Consider the following 16,713-nt stretch of genomic DNA (forward strand, 5'->3'; position numbering starts at 1 on the left):
CTGGCCAATGGGAGCTGCAGGGTGGGGCTTGGGGTGGGGGCAGCATGTGGAGCCCCTGGCTGCCCCATACGCATAGAAGCTGGAGGGGGGACATGCCGACTGCTTCCCGGGAGCTGCAAGGAGTCACGGCACATGTGGACCAGGGCAAGCAAGCCCCTAACCCCGCTCCCCAGTGAGACCTTGAGGGCCAGATTTAAAAGTCTGATGTGCTGGATGTGGCCTGCAAGCTGTAGTTTTCCCACCCCAGGCTAAAGTTTACTCAGTTACACTGGTGCAACAGAAGATAAGTCTGATTTACTAAATTCTACCTAAAGGAATCTTATATAAATTATACAGTAATAAGGAAAAGGCCACCTTACGATTTACAAGCTACATTGTCATTTCAAATTTGAATCTGCATGCTAATAAGAAGAATTGAGCAAATTGTTTTTCAATTTCATGGTTAACCAAAAAAAAATCTGAAGAAAGTTTGGTTCATTTAGAAGCAAAAACTAATTTTTTTCCAATTTCTCACCAAAGCAAAAAAAAAAAAAAAAAGTTTGTTTGGGTTGATTCAATCTTACTTTTCAAAAATGTCATTTCTATTCAACATTTTGTTTAAAATAATATTTTTGAATCCATTTTGACATTTCCAAAATTTCTGTTTTATTTCCAGCCAAAATTATTTGCCAAATTCAACCCAAATTTGCAAATAATTTCAGAGCCCCCTGGCATCCAGGGGTAACTGGGTCACAAGTGGCAGAGGGCATAAATGGTGCATTGGCGTTTACAGGAATCCCCTGCAACTGATATCTACTTAATAGTTACCAAAGGGTGGCATGTAAGGTCTTTATTGGGAGCCCGCACCCCACTGGTCATCATAACTGGAAAATGTATGTAAGGATATTATTTTTAAAAAGTTATGTATCTATACTGTGTTCTTAAAATATAAGAGACAAGGTGGATATAGCAATATATTTTAGTACACCAATTTCTAGGGGTGTAAGAGACAAGCTTTTAAGCTTCACAGAGCTCTTCTCTGTGAGACTTGGAAACTTGAGACCAACACGACTACAACATTGCAAACAACATTCTTAAAATCTATAAGTTAAGATAGGTCACCAGGAGGTGACAAACAGGTTCTGGTCAGACAAGCGGTAGTAGATACTTATCACCCTGGTGGGTTATTGTGTATTGTGAGACTTACAATGTAAGTCTACTTGCATAGGGAGCCACCAGCTGATCAAGATTGCAAAGCTGACAAGAGATCACAAAATCTGAAGGAAGAACACACAGCAGGGAGGGTGTCCTGTTTATGACAAAGATCAAAAAATTTGTCTGGTGTATCAGGACAATGCAAGGAGTCACATGATATCCTTCACCTAGGGGACAAGCTGCCAACATGCTTGTCTTATGAACAGAGGGTCACAGCCAGCCTGGCTATTTAATTTTGGGAGAAAGACTTTGGATGAGCTAAAACTTCTTTACACAGTAAAATGTCTCGTTAGTTAAATCTAGGCTCTAGAAAGTACTTCTCAAATCTCTATTCTTTGTTCATTAAAGAACTACCCGTTTTCACTATTAACAAATCTAAGCGCTGCGAGTTAAGCAGAGCAGTAATCCTGGGGTGAAGCCAGTAACTTGGGGGTACTGTTCCGTTGGGAGTAGTGGATCTGTGAATTCTGTGAGGGCCCAGTGGACCAGGGGCTGGACACTCCAGGGGGACGCTTGGAAGATTCGAGGGCTGGAGTGTGCCTATCACTAACTTGCAGAGGGACAGCAGAGCTTACACAATCTGAGAGGGGAGTGCTTGCATTGCCTGTGAAGTTCAGGAGGTGACCCCTGGCCAGAACGGAAAAGGCTTCCTCATGCTAAGAGCAGGTGGTAGCAAAGTGCCTCACAACTCTGGTCCCCCAAAATGCATTTTCCAGCAAATGTACCAGTCACCAAAAAACCTTCACCCAACTCATCTAATAACCCTATTGGCAACCTGGCTGAAGTTACTCCGTGTACTTTTCTGCTTGCTGCCGGTGGTGCAGCTATAACTCTTCAAAATACAATTCCACATAGCAAGCATTCAGATCTTTTGAAAGTCTGAAACTATAGAAACCTGCTTTACAAAACCCCCAAAACACGCTCCTGGCAGTACTCAGAGTATTGCTGCTCATTACTAATTGTGCTGCATTCTTTGCTAATAGCCAGATAAAGGCCTAAATACAGAATTGGTTAAAATGATTTAATTATACATCAGTAATTCGGTGTAATTTATGTTGAGGGGTAGAAAGGTGAAGTTGTTTGAGGAGAACCAACCAACAGGAGTGGTGACGGATGCCTGTGTTAGGTGTTCTTAAGCCTTCCTCTTGTTTTTCTACAATCTTACTCTTCTACTCCGCCTTATATAAAATACATATTAATCAATATGCAAGTCTTCTTTTATATCATACTGGAATTTGGCCCAGTATCTGTAGTACAAATTAACAGAAACAAATACAGATCAGAACAAATATCAAGAAATGTTTGCCATCAACTTCTACTTTGTTCTACTGTCAGTTTGGACTGAGACAGAAAACCTAAAACACACGACTTGTTAAAGAAAGAAACATCAAGGTGCAGCATGAAAATCCAAAAGCAGAGAAAAAAGCCCAGGGACTGGGGGTGGGGGGGGGGGGGGGGAGAAGACTCTCTGGAATGTGGGTTTTGGGTTGCAAAAGGGGGCTCCAGACTGGGCTGGCACTGACTGCAGCTTCAAGGAAGTGGCCGCCAGGTCCCTGCGGCCCCTAGGTGCATGGACAGCCAGGCAGCTCTGCATGGTGTGCACTGCCTTCGCAAATGCAGGCACCACCTCCTGCAGCTCCCATTGGTTGCAGTTCCCGGGTCAATGGGAGCTGTGGAGCCAGTACTCAGGGCGAGGGCAGCGTGTGGAGCTTCCCTGGCCGCCACAGTGCCTAGGGGCCGCAGGGAATTGGTGGCTGCTTCCGATTGCTGTGTGGAGCTAGGGCAAGCAGGGATCCTGCCTTAGCCCCGGGTTCCTGCTGCGCCGCCAACTCGACTTTTAACAGCCCAGTCAGCAGAGCCAACCAGAGCTGCCAGGGTCCCTTTTCGACCGGGCATTCCAGTCGAAAACTGGATGCCTGGCAACCCTAGCTTTCCGCCTGGCTTCAAGTGGATGTTTCCATTCAGGTCTTGACAAAACTGCTTCTCAGCTGTGGGCAAGAACTGTTACACAGAGATGTAGGTCTTCATTATACTACCAATGCACACTCACACATAGTAAGATTCTACATGTGAAGACAATACAGCCTATTTCCAAAAGCAAAGCAGAGTACTTCCACAGTGCAAAGGGGAAAGAAACATTTTAAACAGGGAAGCTAGAAATTTTAAAATTGTCATGAAATACTTATTTTAATCTCATTTTAGAAATGACTGATGCATTTTGATTTTAATGAAACTCTGAGCATAGTCAGACTGTAATTGCTGTGTAATACATAAAATCAGACAACAGTATTACATGATTTGCCTGTGGAAACACACATAAAGCAGCTAGCTTATTTTGAGTGGACAAAGTAAGACATGTTCCTTCCTCAGAGCTCTTAATCTAAATAGATACCATAAAGTACACAGACCATAAGAGAAAGAAGTCAACAGGCAAAAGGGATTATTAGGGAGGAAAAGAATACATGGAACAGGTGACTACTTGGCTGGTTGAGTAGACATTAAAAGAGAAAATCCAAACCATTTAAGGAAATACTGTGGCAAACACAACATACCTAGATAAATTGTTAATAGTTTTCAACTCTTTACAAGGAATATATACAGAAATATTTTCTTACTGGGGAATTTTCTCAATTCTTCCACTAAGTATTTTGAAATTGGTAGCCAGTGTTTGAAATTCAAGTTTATTACTCTCCTTCCTTCAAACAAAACCTATGTTTTTATACCAGTCTTCCTTTTAAGCATTATATAAATCAATAGAAAAATCATGTGTCCCCCGGAAGCAAGTGTCCTATGAGCACGATAGCATTATTTAAATAAGTAAACATCTAAAACATCAAACTATTTATTTTGAGCATGTGGAAATAATTTCAGGATTCGATTTCCAAAACAGATAAACCCTTAGAAAAGGGGAGGTTTCAGGGTTTAAGAGTAGCTCGTTTGACTTGAAGTTTCATACTGTATCTCCTCAGTCTTATGTGTCCTCCATTTCTCCTTCAGTCTTTGAAATTTTGTGCTTTCGTACCTTACACTAGATATTAAATATACACATTGCTAGTGAAAACAGAGCATTTATTACTGTCCTTTTGACTAAAGATGCAAGTATGTCATGCAACTTTCAGCCCTCTACCACTGCTAACATGTGTGTGCTTCTTTAAAGTCTTAACTTTTTTTTTTTTAATTTATCTCCTGAATGGCTAATGCATTTGCTGCATTCCAAGTCATAAATTTTGCAAGGGAATAATAGATCCCACTCTGTCCACTGTTCATTGCATAATAATGGTACTGTACAGCCAAACTTTATTGAAGTTGTAGAGTAAGCTAACAGGGGCATGCCAGACAGACCAAAAGTTGTATGTATTTTATAATGAATCCATTATATCAAGATATCAAGGTTCTGATTAAAATTCATCTTCTTACATGAAAAACTGGTAGATGAGGATTCAAGATACAATTCTTTTCAAGAACTATCAAAATATTCCCCCTATTCAAGGTAGGCATGGATCTTATTTTACCCCTCTCTCTCTCTCCTCTCCCCCCACTCTTACAACTAGAATTTCATTAGCATTCCAAGTAAATTGGTCTGAGACAAATTCACCCCTTATGTACGTGGGTACAATTCTGACTTCAGTGGATGCCAGCAATGATTTGGGGCCTTTGCATCTTACTCATTATTCCCCTTCTGTCAAAAAGGATTAATGTGAAGAAAAATGTACCCCAGCAAGAGCCTCAGACACCTCATAGTCCTCCAGGGATCTCACTAGGCCAATATATTGACCTTGGAGATGCTCAGTTACTATAAAGGCGGCACCAATACAAAGGTTTAAGTAGACAGAGGACAGTCTTCACTTCCTAGAAAAGTCAGAAACTTTTCCAGTGGAATCATTAACTGTGAGCCTCCACATCAGGCTAGTAATTCACCAGTGATTAGTAAAGAATTTGGATCCCCAATCCAAAGAACAATTTCCTTTGACTACTTTACCTGCACTTGTAGGAAGTGAGTGATATCCTTCAAAATTCATCAGTACGTGGTATCATGACAGGACCTGCATTGCTATTAGGCAAAGAAGTTATCTACCAGGAGGGAATCAGAATATAGAGAAAGAATGCTAAGAAGCAGATGCACACTTCTTACTAAAACATTCACATTTTCAACTTTATATTATTAGCTGCATTGCCTAATGACCTTGAAAACAAGTTCTCTCTGTCAGGTAAAGTATGGTAATGTTTGCCAGTATTTAAAAAAATCTCCCTATGTACAACTATGACACAAGCCCTCACTAGTCAGAAGTTGGGATGATCCTGTAATGTTAAAGATTTATTCAGCTACAAAGTTAGTGGTTGAAATATTACAAACATCGTAGATGACGAGAACATGGTAGTATAATTTCTTCTGAAACCACTAAAACAGACAGCAAATGCTATAATTCAATGTCAGCATAAGCCTTGTACTGTAAACAAAGAACAAGACAGCTATAAAGGTGATCTTGAATATGGCATTTTGAGCCACATGGGTTCCACTAACAAAAAAAAAATTATATATACATATACACACACACACACACACACACTTCCACAATTTTAGCAGATTCTTGCAAAATAGCCTGAAGTGTTAGAACATGAACAAAAATATTGAGTGTGGCAGTTATTTCTCACTGGAATGGACTTTCTTCAACAAAACCTTCAATGATTGTTGAGTATCTGTCAGAGGCAAAGGAAAAATCAAATTAATGATAATGTGCTGTTATTCAATCTGTGATGGAACACCAAAAGCTAAGTGACCTCATTCAAAAATGTGATAATCTAGTTACAGCCTTCAATCACTGATTATTATTCCTAAGGCTACCATATAAAGACTTTCTGAATTGCTCTTAAGTTAATTGTGAACAAAATTTTAGCTAATACATTTAAAGTGAGTTTGAAAGTTCAAAATTACTTCAAGCAAAGATTTTAAAATGGAGAAATATTGGTTTTTAAATGGTTTTTAGTGATGAAAAACTTGGCCATGATATCATATAATTTTATTTCATTTTGCTTCCATCATTGAAATTGCAAAATAACTTTACACTAAAACAGTTAGAGAACTGATCAGCAGGAAGAAAAAAAATGAAGTATTATATGCAAAGGAGAGGCACTACACTTAAAGGAGTTTTGAAATGAAAGGACTTGATGAGACAAAGACACTAAGCTCATTCCACAGAGAAAGAGAGACCTATAGGAGAAGACTCTTGCACCAAGTATGAAGAGTTTGTGGATGGACCGAGGCTACTGATGGATAGGTGAAGGAAAGGGGGTGAAGAAAGAAGAGGGATAAGAGGCAAGTTCCTGGAAAGTCTTAAAATGCAGCACTACAATATTCTGAGACAACTGCTTGTGCAGTCCAATGACAAAAAGTTGCACTGAAGGAAGAAGCATTTGTAGTCAGCATTCTGTAGTAAATACTAGTCTAGGTGAATATTCAAACATTTAGTGCACAATAGTTAATACTGAGTTTGCAGTTGCACAATACTTTAACAGTCTATAGGTCAGCACTCACTATTTCAGGCAATCGGGTCTCCTTGTGGTTAGTTCTCCACGCTGTCGTGAAAGATCCAAAACTTCTTCAAGCTTCTGGATTTAGTCATGCTCCCTAGTTCTGCCAGGGATCAGATGCTGCAAAGGCAGAGTCCTGAGAGCTTGGTGAATCCATATGCCACTGGTGTAATATGGCAAGTCCCAGGTTCCTGTCTAGACATGGATCTAAAAATCCATTTTCCAAAACGAAAATAGTATGTTGCACTCGTTATGCTAGATTAAACAGCAGCAATTGCATGACATTTCAGTGTGGTCTTTATTTTGAAGCATGCTGTAAATGCCATTGACCCAAAGGAACACTCTTGGCGGGTGGCAGTTGATAAGTTACTTGAAGTAACTGCCTGGGTAGTGTGAAAACCATTACATCAGTTGTTGTCATTCTGAAAAACTTAAGATGTTAAAAATAGATGTGTGGGTTTTTCCAGTATAAGCCACAATCAAGAAATTATTATATTGTTTTCTTCCTATAATTATTATTATTCAGTGGCAAGATGGCCGATTTAGTTTGGTGGGTCCTGCACTTTTCTTGGTGGGGAGCTAAGATGCCATCCTTTGCCCCTGCTCTTGGGTGCCGAGGGCCCCGCTACTAGCCCGGGAAGGTGGTAGAGGAGGGAAGCAGGGGAGGGGTCTGGGTTTGCTCCTTGCTCCGAGTCCCAGCCCCTGTGGGTTTCTTACCCTCGTCCCCCTTAGGTGGGGTTACCCTCGGTCCTTAGATACTGGGGGGAAGGGAGTCTCCCTGTCCTGCTGGGCAGCGTCTCCCTTACTCCAATTCTCAGGTCTTCCAAATCTCTCAATGCACCTCCAAGCTCCAGTCCTTCCTCCTCCTCCACCTCTGTGTGCCTGACTGAGGGGGGATTTATTAGGTTCCTAACAGGGCTTTAATTGACTGCAGGTGCTCCAATTAACCTGCAGCCACCTTCCCTAGTCTACAGGGAACCGTGCCTTAATTTGCCTTGAGCTTATATATTTCCCCTCTAGCACTCTCCCACTGCTCCCTGGCCCTCCTGTATCACATAACCTATATAGTGTCACTTTGGATGGTGAAACATTTGGCTTGCTGATCTATATCATGAACACTGGGATGAGGTAACTTGCTTATTCACACACTGAGAAATTACTATAAGCATTGAGCCATTTATTAAAATGGGAGAACACAAGAAAAGACGAAGCTGACAAGTTCTTAACCAACAGCATGTCAACAGAATTTTCATATTGTGAATGTCTGGAGATCCTGTTCCCAATAAAGTTCTCACTGACTTTTAGCAAGCAGAATTTGGCCTTTAGCAGAAAGATTCAAAGACTGAAAAATAAGGTAGAATGTCAACTGTTGTCTCAGTGAAAGTGAATGAACTCTTTCTAGAACTGTCAAATTATGTTTCAGAAAGTTACCTCCTAATGTCATATCCAGGAAGGCACTGAATGCCAACCTAGCTGGATTTTAGAGCTTTTCTTTCACTTAGTCTGGGCAGCAAGCTTTCTTCAACAAGACTATTAAGTGGTGGTTAGCAAAAGCATTACTGACCACAAAACAAGAAATCCTCAGAATAGAACTATTCTAAAATTTATTCCAAACCCAATCATCAGCATTAAAACCAGATGACAGAACAAGGAGTAATGGTCTCAAGTTGCAGTGGGGGAGATTTAGGTTGGATATTAGGAAAAACTTTTTCACTAAGAGGGTGGTGAAACACTGGAATGCGTTACTTAGGGAGGTGATGGAATCTCCTTCCTTAGAAGTTAAGGTCAGGCTTGACAAAGCCCTGGCTGGGATGATTTAATTGGGGATCGGTCCTGCTTTGAGCAGGGGGTTGGACTAGATGACCTCCTGAGGTCCCTTCCAACTCTGATATTCTATGATTCAGACATGCTATAACATTTTCTCTTCTGTGATCTAGCTTTATGGCATATGTTTCAGGTGTTTGTGCTAACTGAGATCTCTGGTGTTGTTCACTTTCAAAGGAGAGATTATTAACATTACCTGATAAAAGTGGAACTCAAGCATGCATGCCTTCGAGTTACAGCTGTGACACTGCCCAGAGGGGCCAATAAACAAGAGCAAGACTTTTTTGTGATTTGATGTAGTTAGACAATTACACAGACAGCCACCAATACACACACTGCAGGACACTGAACTTGTAGCCAAGTAGGAAAAAAGACCTACAGTACTTAATTAACTGGGTTTCTAATACTTTACTCCTTTACCATACTTGGCATAGGCCATGTGTGTTCTAGTATCTGCTTCTTTCACAAGTCTCAGGAATCTGGGTCTAGCTCAACACAATTCCTAGGGAAATGCGTGCCTACATTGTCAAAATAAGAAAATTTTCTTTCACAGGCAACTGAAATATTACTCTCATTCTCTAGCTAGCTTCTTAAAGGAAGTTACAAAAAAACATCAACTGAGTTTAACAGTTTGACAGCATTACTGTATGCAGTGTTGTTGTAGCCGCGTCAGTTCCAGGATATGAGAGACAAGGTGGGTGAGGTGTATCTTTTATTGGACCAACATCTTTCGACGAGAGAGATAAGCTTTCTAGGAGCTCTGTGTAAGCTCGAAAGCTTGTCTCTCTCACCAACAGATGTTGGTCCAAATAAAAGATATCACCTCACCCACCTTGTCTCTCTAATGCCGAACATTAATCAAACAAACCAGCAATACTGAATAAATCTTCAACCGTAAATGATCCCAACTGGAAAGCAAAAGTCAAAGAGATAAAAGAAATAAGGTTAAGTCTAAGAAATAAAAGGAGCATAAAGATTCAGATTCTGCAGAAGGAATGTGATGTGTTTGACAGCCACGGTCTAGATCAATGCTAAATAACAGCAGTTCTTTCTGCTTATTAGTCAGATGCCACGAAATGCACATCAAGGTAAATTCTAAGCACTTTACAGAATTCCTCCTCCACACACATACTCCTGAAAAATACTTCTTTTTAAAGGTTGCAAACTAGCTTGAGTTCTTGCAAAAAAAATTTCATGGCTCTATGCTGTATCAGAGAGCAAAATTGTGTTTCACTACCAAGAGACAGAGACTTTTATTTTCCCAACACCATCTCCCCAACTGTTTTTTTTTTTTTGTAAGTGAGTAACAAGTTTTAATTTGTTCTTTGGCCTATTCTGTATTTGTCCATAAAAGACAAATATGCTGTGTTCATTGACTTTATTGGGATCCATGATCCTTTCATAGCCTGTCACAGTACTTTAAATTAGATGCCAGATCTGTCAGCACCTGTAGCATTAACTATCCCAGGATCTTCCTACCAAACATGTGATGATTCAGAGATTCAGCATGTGTTAGCATCATGAATAGCCTGACTTAGGACTGCCTAAGGATGCAACTATGATGGGTTTGGTCACAGAAACATGCTGAAACTACCTCTGAGCACATTTTCCCTGCCAGCCTGGGATTCCAGAACCCTGCCTTGTCGAGCCAGACATGCTACTCCACTGCAACACAGACCCAGGTCTGGTTTCCGCCCTCAAAGCTGCAGACTTTAACCAAAAACTGCTCAGCAAATCACCTGTCTTCAGCACCCAGACACTCAGTTCCTAATGGACGCCAAACCCCAAATAAATCTGTTCTACTCTGTATAAAGCTTATACAGGATAACTCAAATGGTCTGCCCTCTATAACACTGATAGAGAGATATGCACAGCTTTTTGCTCCCCCAGGTATTAATCACTTACTCTGGGTTTACTAATAAACAAAAGTGATTTTACTAAGTATAAAAAGTAGGATTTAAGTGGTTTCAAGTAATAACAGATAGAACAAAGTAAGTTACCAAGCAAAATAAAACAAAAATGTATTAGGCTTAGATTTGCGTGTTAAGAAACTGAATGCAGGTAAATCTCACCCTCAGAGATGTTCCACTAAGCTTCTTTCACAGACTAGACTCCTTCTTAGGCTGGGCCCAATCCATTCCCTTGGTACAGTTCTTGTTCGTTCCAGCTTAGGTGGTAACTAGGGGATTCCTCATGACTGGCAGGCCCCTTTGTTCTGTTCCACCCCCTTTTATATCTTTGGCACAAGGCAGGAATCCTTTGTCTCTCTCTGGGTTTTCATCCTTCCTTCTAAATGGAAAGGGACCAAGTTTAAGATAGATTCCAGTATCATATAACATGTTCACATGTCCTGTGAGACTTCATTACTCACTGGCTGGCACCCATATATACAGGAAGGCTTACAAGTAAACAGAGACAATTACAACCAACTGTCCTAGTTAATGGGAGCCATCAAGATTTCAAGCCACCATTAATGGCCCACACTTTGCATAGTTACAATAGGACTTCAGAGTAATACTTTATATTTCTAGCTTCAGATACAAGAATGCTACATTCATACAAATAGGATGAACACACTCAGTAGATTATAAACTTTGTAATGATACCTTACAAGAGACCTTTTGCATAAAGCATATTCTAGTTACATTATATTCATATTCCAAAGCATATTTTCATAAAGCATATAGAGTGCAATGTGACAGCAACATGGCTTGGGCCTGTAGATGGTATCTCTTCTGAAGCTAACCAGGATGAGGGGAATTTTCTGTTTTTCCCTCATCACTAAGTAGAAGAAAAGTCAGAAGTTTGCCCATATTGCCTTAGTATACATTAATGATTGTAAGTGGACATTTTTCACCTTTTACATACCATGGTCATGGGACTGTAAAAGGACATATTGGCACCTTAGGACTTGACTATTGAATTTTAAGAAGTATTTGCCTAATCTTCCATTCTCTAACAAGCTACATTTTCATGTCCCAAAGCAGTACTGTGCGGACTCCTGATTTTATCTGCTATGTTGGAATACAGTATGTTTTAGACATGCACTTCATTTCCACCACACTTTGCTCTTGCAGCCTTTTGAAAAAGCAGCAAATATTTCCTCCAGAGATAAGCAGCGACTGTGATTATCCATGTTAAGCCATATTGCTATGTCCTGGCTGTTAGAGTACTGGAGCGTATACGTTGCCATACTTTTCCACCTTGTCAGCAGCAATTTTGTTGTTGTTGCTAGATTCCCAGAAGGAAAAGAAAAAAAAAAAAAAAACCACAAAACCAAAAACCATATTTCATCGGTTTCACTCTCCCCAAAAAGAAACCAAATAAACCAATCAGCAAAAACCTCCACTTGCACACCTACTCTGTTGCTAAGATAAAGTAAATGGAATTCCCAGGAACAAATAATCTGCAGACCTGTTGACTGAGGCAGCTACCGGATTGACCAATTTGTAGGACCAAAGGCCACTTTTGACATCAACTGATCTGGTATGTGGCTTGTCCAGATTAATTCAAGAGAAAGGCACTTACTGATTCACAATCAGACACGTACACATTTTATTAAGGATCATTTGAAAAAAAACCTCAAAGGAATAAAAATTCCTAGTTCGTGGATAATTGAGCCTTGGGGCTTAAATTAATATCAGATTAATATTTGTCCATTGTATTGAAATATGAAGCACTCTAAGTGCAGCAATGTAAGAATAAGAGTATATCACCTTGAAAGTCTTGGAAGAATCTAGGAGAAGAGCTCATACATCACTACAACCATGACTGTTGGCTCTACAAACGAACTCAATTCTTAATGACAGTACTGTGAGTTTCTGGAACTCCCTTTCTTCCATTCACTGACTGCTTCCTGATGAGGAGCACACAGACCAAAACTTGTCAGACCATTAGCCCCTGCCAAATTACACAGATGCTGGACTAGGTTGACAGAACTGTCCTTCATTAAAGAGAATGCAGTTTAGGTGTCTGTCAGGAGGGCAGGAGACTATTGTGAAACATTTTTCGGCATGGAACATGGGCTACAGAAAAACAAAACACATCAAGCGTTACAGAAATTAGGGATGAAAGTGGGTGCCGTGATCGGCCGAACCTGTGGAAGCGGCAGGTAAACAAACTGGCCCGGCCCGCCAGGGGCTTTCCCTGAACAAGCGGCGGAACAAGTTTGGGAAACACTGGTCTAGTGGTTTAAAAACAAACAAACAAAACAGTCAAACATTCATGGGTTCTGTTCCCAGTTCTACTGTCTTACATCTTCATAATATGGGGGAGGGGGGGATGAAAACTTCACAAATGAATTTGCCATCATAATATAGTTGCTGCAAAGAGATGTTGGTAAGACTCAACAGTTGAAAAGCACTTTTGAGATTCACGTGACAGGTGCTCTGTGCATGTACAAAATATTATTCCAAGGGCGTGAAAGTAGCAAAAACTTAAGTTCTCAGATTTTTACAAAAATAGAGTACAACACCACAAGATGAAATGCCTCATGAGAGGTGCTAAAATATAATCCCTGTGCTAAAATTAGTACTTCTGAAAAGAAAAAGATGATCATCAGTGGGTTGTAGCTGTAATGACAGAGTAACTTTGCACTCTTTCAAGATTTTGCAAAAAAGAGTGCTAAGCCAACTTCTTAGCTGGTTAGTGCTCAGCTGTTCTGAAAATAAGGCATAGATTTAGGTGGCTAAAAGGATTTAGGAGCCTTGTTTTAAGCATCCGGGTATGAAAGATTTTAGTCCTTAATAGTTCCGATAGTCACAAAGTTTTGTTCTGTCATCATCTGCATCATGGCTAAAGTATTAACAGGGCACAAGAACAGAGGGCTGAGGAATATGAAATAAAATAGAAGTGAAATATGTACATTGTTAAAAAATCTTCTGCATCCAGACCTGAACACTGATCTGATTCAGGCCCCGTGCTACCTGTTGTTGCCTCCAACTAGCATTTCTATTTGCTTCTTTTTCGGCAATTACCCTACAGAAGTGGTATGAAATGGAGACTGCAAGCATCACATGCTGTTAAAGTCAGAATACTGGGCTATTATTTCAATTGTAAAAAGATAAATTTCCAGTAAATTATTAGTTAGACAGCAGACTACCCTCAGAGGGAGATCACTCTCGCAGGGAGCCTTTCTAGACTTTCCTTAAGATTAATTCCTAACTATGCTCATTTACTTGTTGCAGGTTCCTGATTGGTTGGGTTAAGAATTTCCGATGAAGATGTGGAAGATTTACCACACACACACTTTCCTAGTAAAATTCAGGATGCCGAATTCCCACACTCCAGTGTCCATGAGAAAGTTCCATGTTAGACCAGGTTATTAGACCCTTTCTGATTTCTATTAAGAAATAACCAAGTTTTGTAAATTTCTACATTATGATTTAAACAAAGAATTATTTTGGTGTGTTATCACATACAGTATATGAGATCTGTCTATGACACGTTCTGCTATGGAAAGCCAATATATTTCTTTTATGATTTATAAACATTCTGTTCTTTCCATTTATCCTCTAGGAAAGAAAGAAACATCAGATCTGGGTTTTGAGACGTTATTTATGTACTTAAACAAGAATTAGAGATCCCCTCCCCTCCCCAAACAGTACTTATTTATATTTTATAACCTTTAATAAACATGTCTTTGAACTTTCTGGTATTTCACAGTAATGGTCATTTACATCCAGGCTAATGGGAAACAAAGTTGACAAATCTTTTAACTAGGAATTTTATTTTATTTTTTAATTAAAAAAAAGACAGACAGAGAGAGAGAATCCTCCCAAATGAACATCACTCTTACTTTGAAAGAGTTTACCTTTAGACATGAGAGTTTCTCATTTGTAGCACAACAGAAAAATTCTGAAAATCAGACTTGACTCGAAGTTGCCAGGTGGCAACTTCTCTAATGTTTCAGTACGACTCACTTTGAGGAATTTTAATATTTCTGGATACAAATTCTTATATTTATAGTTGGACAAAACATGGTTCCCTGGTTTGTCAACTTTTACTGGGTTATGTTAATACCTATACATCTAAGCCATCTGGGTTAATAACTTGCTAAATAATATTTAATTGAGGTACCAGTGTATATGACTCAGAGATTTTTTGAATACTTAATTTTTGTAGTTTTTAAATTGGTACAAATCTTCCACCTTCGCCAAACGAGCATCAAGGAAATACAGCCAAATACTACGTTCTTTTGTTTATTTTGTTACTATGGTACATAATATTAACATTTTATTTTCACTGCCTTGTTCTGCATGATTTTAGCATACAAAATAGTAAATTGAGCTTAAATTTAAAAGAATGATATTTTACAATTTCTTCTAATATTTATGTAATTGTAATAGTTATGTAATTGTAGTTCACACTCAGTAGTTTAATAAAAATAATAATAAAAAAAAAGTCAACCATTGCCTCCCACCTCCAATTATTTGGCTGGAAACTATTACTAGCTCCAATAGAAGTTCTACCTTAAAATGGGGCTTGCAGGTGAAAGGGAGAACACAGACTGCTATTTAGAAGTAGATCACTTTACAAGCCCTGTATAAAGGCAAGCTTTGCAAAATCTGCTTCAAAAACTGTTGATTAAATTCTGCAAGGTTATTTTTTGAGCAAGCATTTACAGAGAGATGTCATTGCAAGGTTTTCCCTACGCAAAAACTTGATGTAAAACTAGGGCCATGTAAACCAAAGGCTGCTTTGAAAAACTTCCCTGAAACACTAGTTTCAAAATCTGAATTACAGTATCTAAAGATTTTGAGATTAACGTCACACTGAACACTGGAAAGATCTGTTCTACATTGCACAAGAGGCCCCTTTCACCATTCCTTTAAGAACAAAGGTGTATTTATTACTTCACCACTTATCTGAACTCTACACTACATTTTCTAGCAAAACATGCACTGCTCTTGTGCGATAAAGAACCCAGCACCAAACTGCGAACATGTTGACTGAACAACTTTAAACCCTCCAGGCAACACAGGAATACAAGCTGTTCTTTTAAACTAGTAAATGCTGGTTAAACTCAAAATAAAGAAAACAAAAACCAATACACAGAGCTGAGAAGGTAACTCACCATATTCCTTGGCTCTCTAGTTCAGGGATGACAATTTGCAAACAAACTCTTCTGCCCACTATGCATGGCATGTATTGATGTGTATCTCCTAATAACTTCAGCAAGAGATATTTAAAGTTTCTCATTTAAATTGATAGTCTAGCATAACTGCATGCAAGAAAGAAGACAGTCAAGAAGAGGGAAGTAAACTCTTCCAAGATCAATTTACTCCCAAAACCTTCAACCCAAGAACAGCAGCACAAATGAAACCAACATAGGGAAATTAAGTTGTACTGCCACAGACCACCTACCCTTTACCTTGCCATTTAACCATTGCCATCCATCCCATCCTCAATCAACTTTCAAAATCAAGGCAGTTAAAGAAGCTAGGAAAATAAGATGTAGGATAAACATTTTAAGAGAGCCTAAGTACCTTTAGCAGCCCAAATCCCATTTTCAAAAGTGACATAAGCCTTTGGAAGCTTACATGTGACTGAGGCAACGGGACTTAGGATCTTAAATGCCTACATCACTTTCAAAAATGGGAATTATGTTTTTTGAAAATTTTAACCATATCTTTTCTCCTTTAAAATATTTGTAAACCCTCCAGTCCTCAAATATAGAGCCATTTTTTTAAATAACTAACAGTGACATCCATTCACTATTATTCATTCTTCTCAATATTATTTAATTTATCGAATCTCTGTTTTTGGGGAAGAATGAGACCACTGCAGCAAATCTGAAAATAAAGTCCAGAGTACTCACATTTCCTTACCCGCCTCCAATCTGGTTTTAAGCCTCAATATATAGAGAGGCTATACCCGTCTCCTTTTAGTGATGGACAAAGATTAAGTATCCCTATGGTTTCCTTTTAGCTCTGTGACATACTTTGATATGGTTGACCATCAGACATGTCTGTCAGCTACTCTGTTTGGCTTGGCCCATGAAGCCCCATCCTCAAAGAACATTATCTAATGCAGAATGCAACAACCCGACAGCTACTTAAAAGTGCTTCTTGCAAAGTTACCCTACACTTGTGCTCTATGAACAGCGCAGTATTGCTAAGGCTGCTGATTTGTTTCTAGGCGCACTTCAATGTTGGTTGTGCTCTA

General features: G+C 39.3%; 1 protein-coding gene across 7 annotated transcripts in view; it reads right to left on the minus strand.

Annotated features, from left to right (window-relative positions):
• TBC1D4 (TBC1 domain family member 4) overlaps positions 1-16,713 on the minus strand; it is a 154,442-nt gene that overhangs the window by 71,169 nt on the left and 66,560 nt on the right. Inside the window, exon 1 of one of the 7 annotated variants that reach the window (XM_043533995.1) lies at positions 15,623-15,954. The exons of the other annotated variants lie outside the window; for them this stretch is intronic. Within the exon in view, the coding sequence (XP_043389930.1) occupies positions 15,623-15,625 (3 nt within the window). The 5' untranslated portion in view covers positions 15,626-15,954. Of the gene's footprint in view, positions 1-15,622; positions 15,955-16,713 lie in introns of those variants that run through there. 7 annotated transcript variants of the gene reach the window in all.

Source organism: Chelonia mydas, chromosome 1, assembly GCF_015237465.2.
Source record: "Chelonia mydas isolate rCheMyd1 chromosome 1, rCheMyd1.pri.v2, whole genome shotgun sequence".
Taxonomy (NCBI): domain Eukaryota; kingdom Metazoa; phylum Chordata; order Testudines; family Cheloniidae; genus Chelonia; species Chelonia mydas.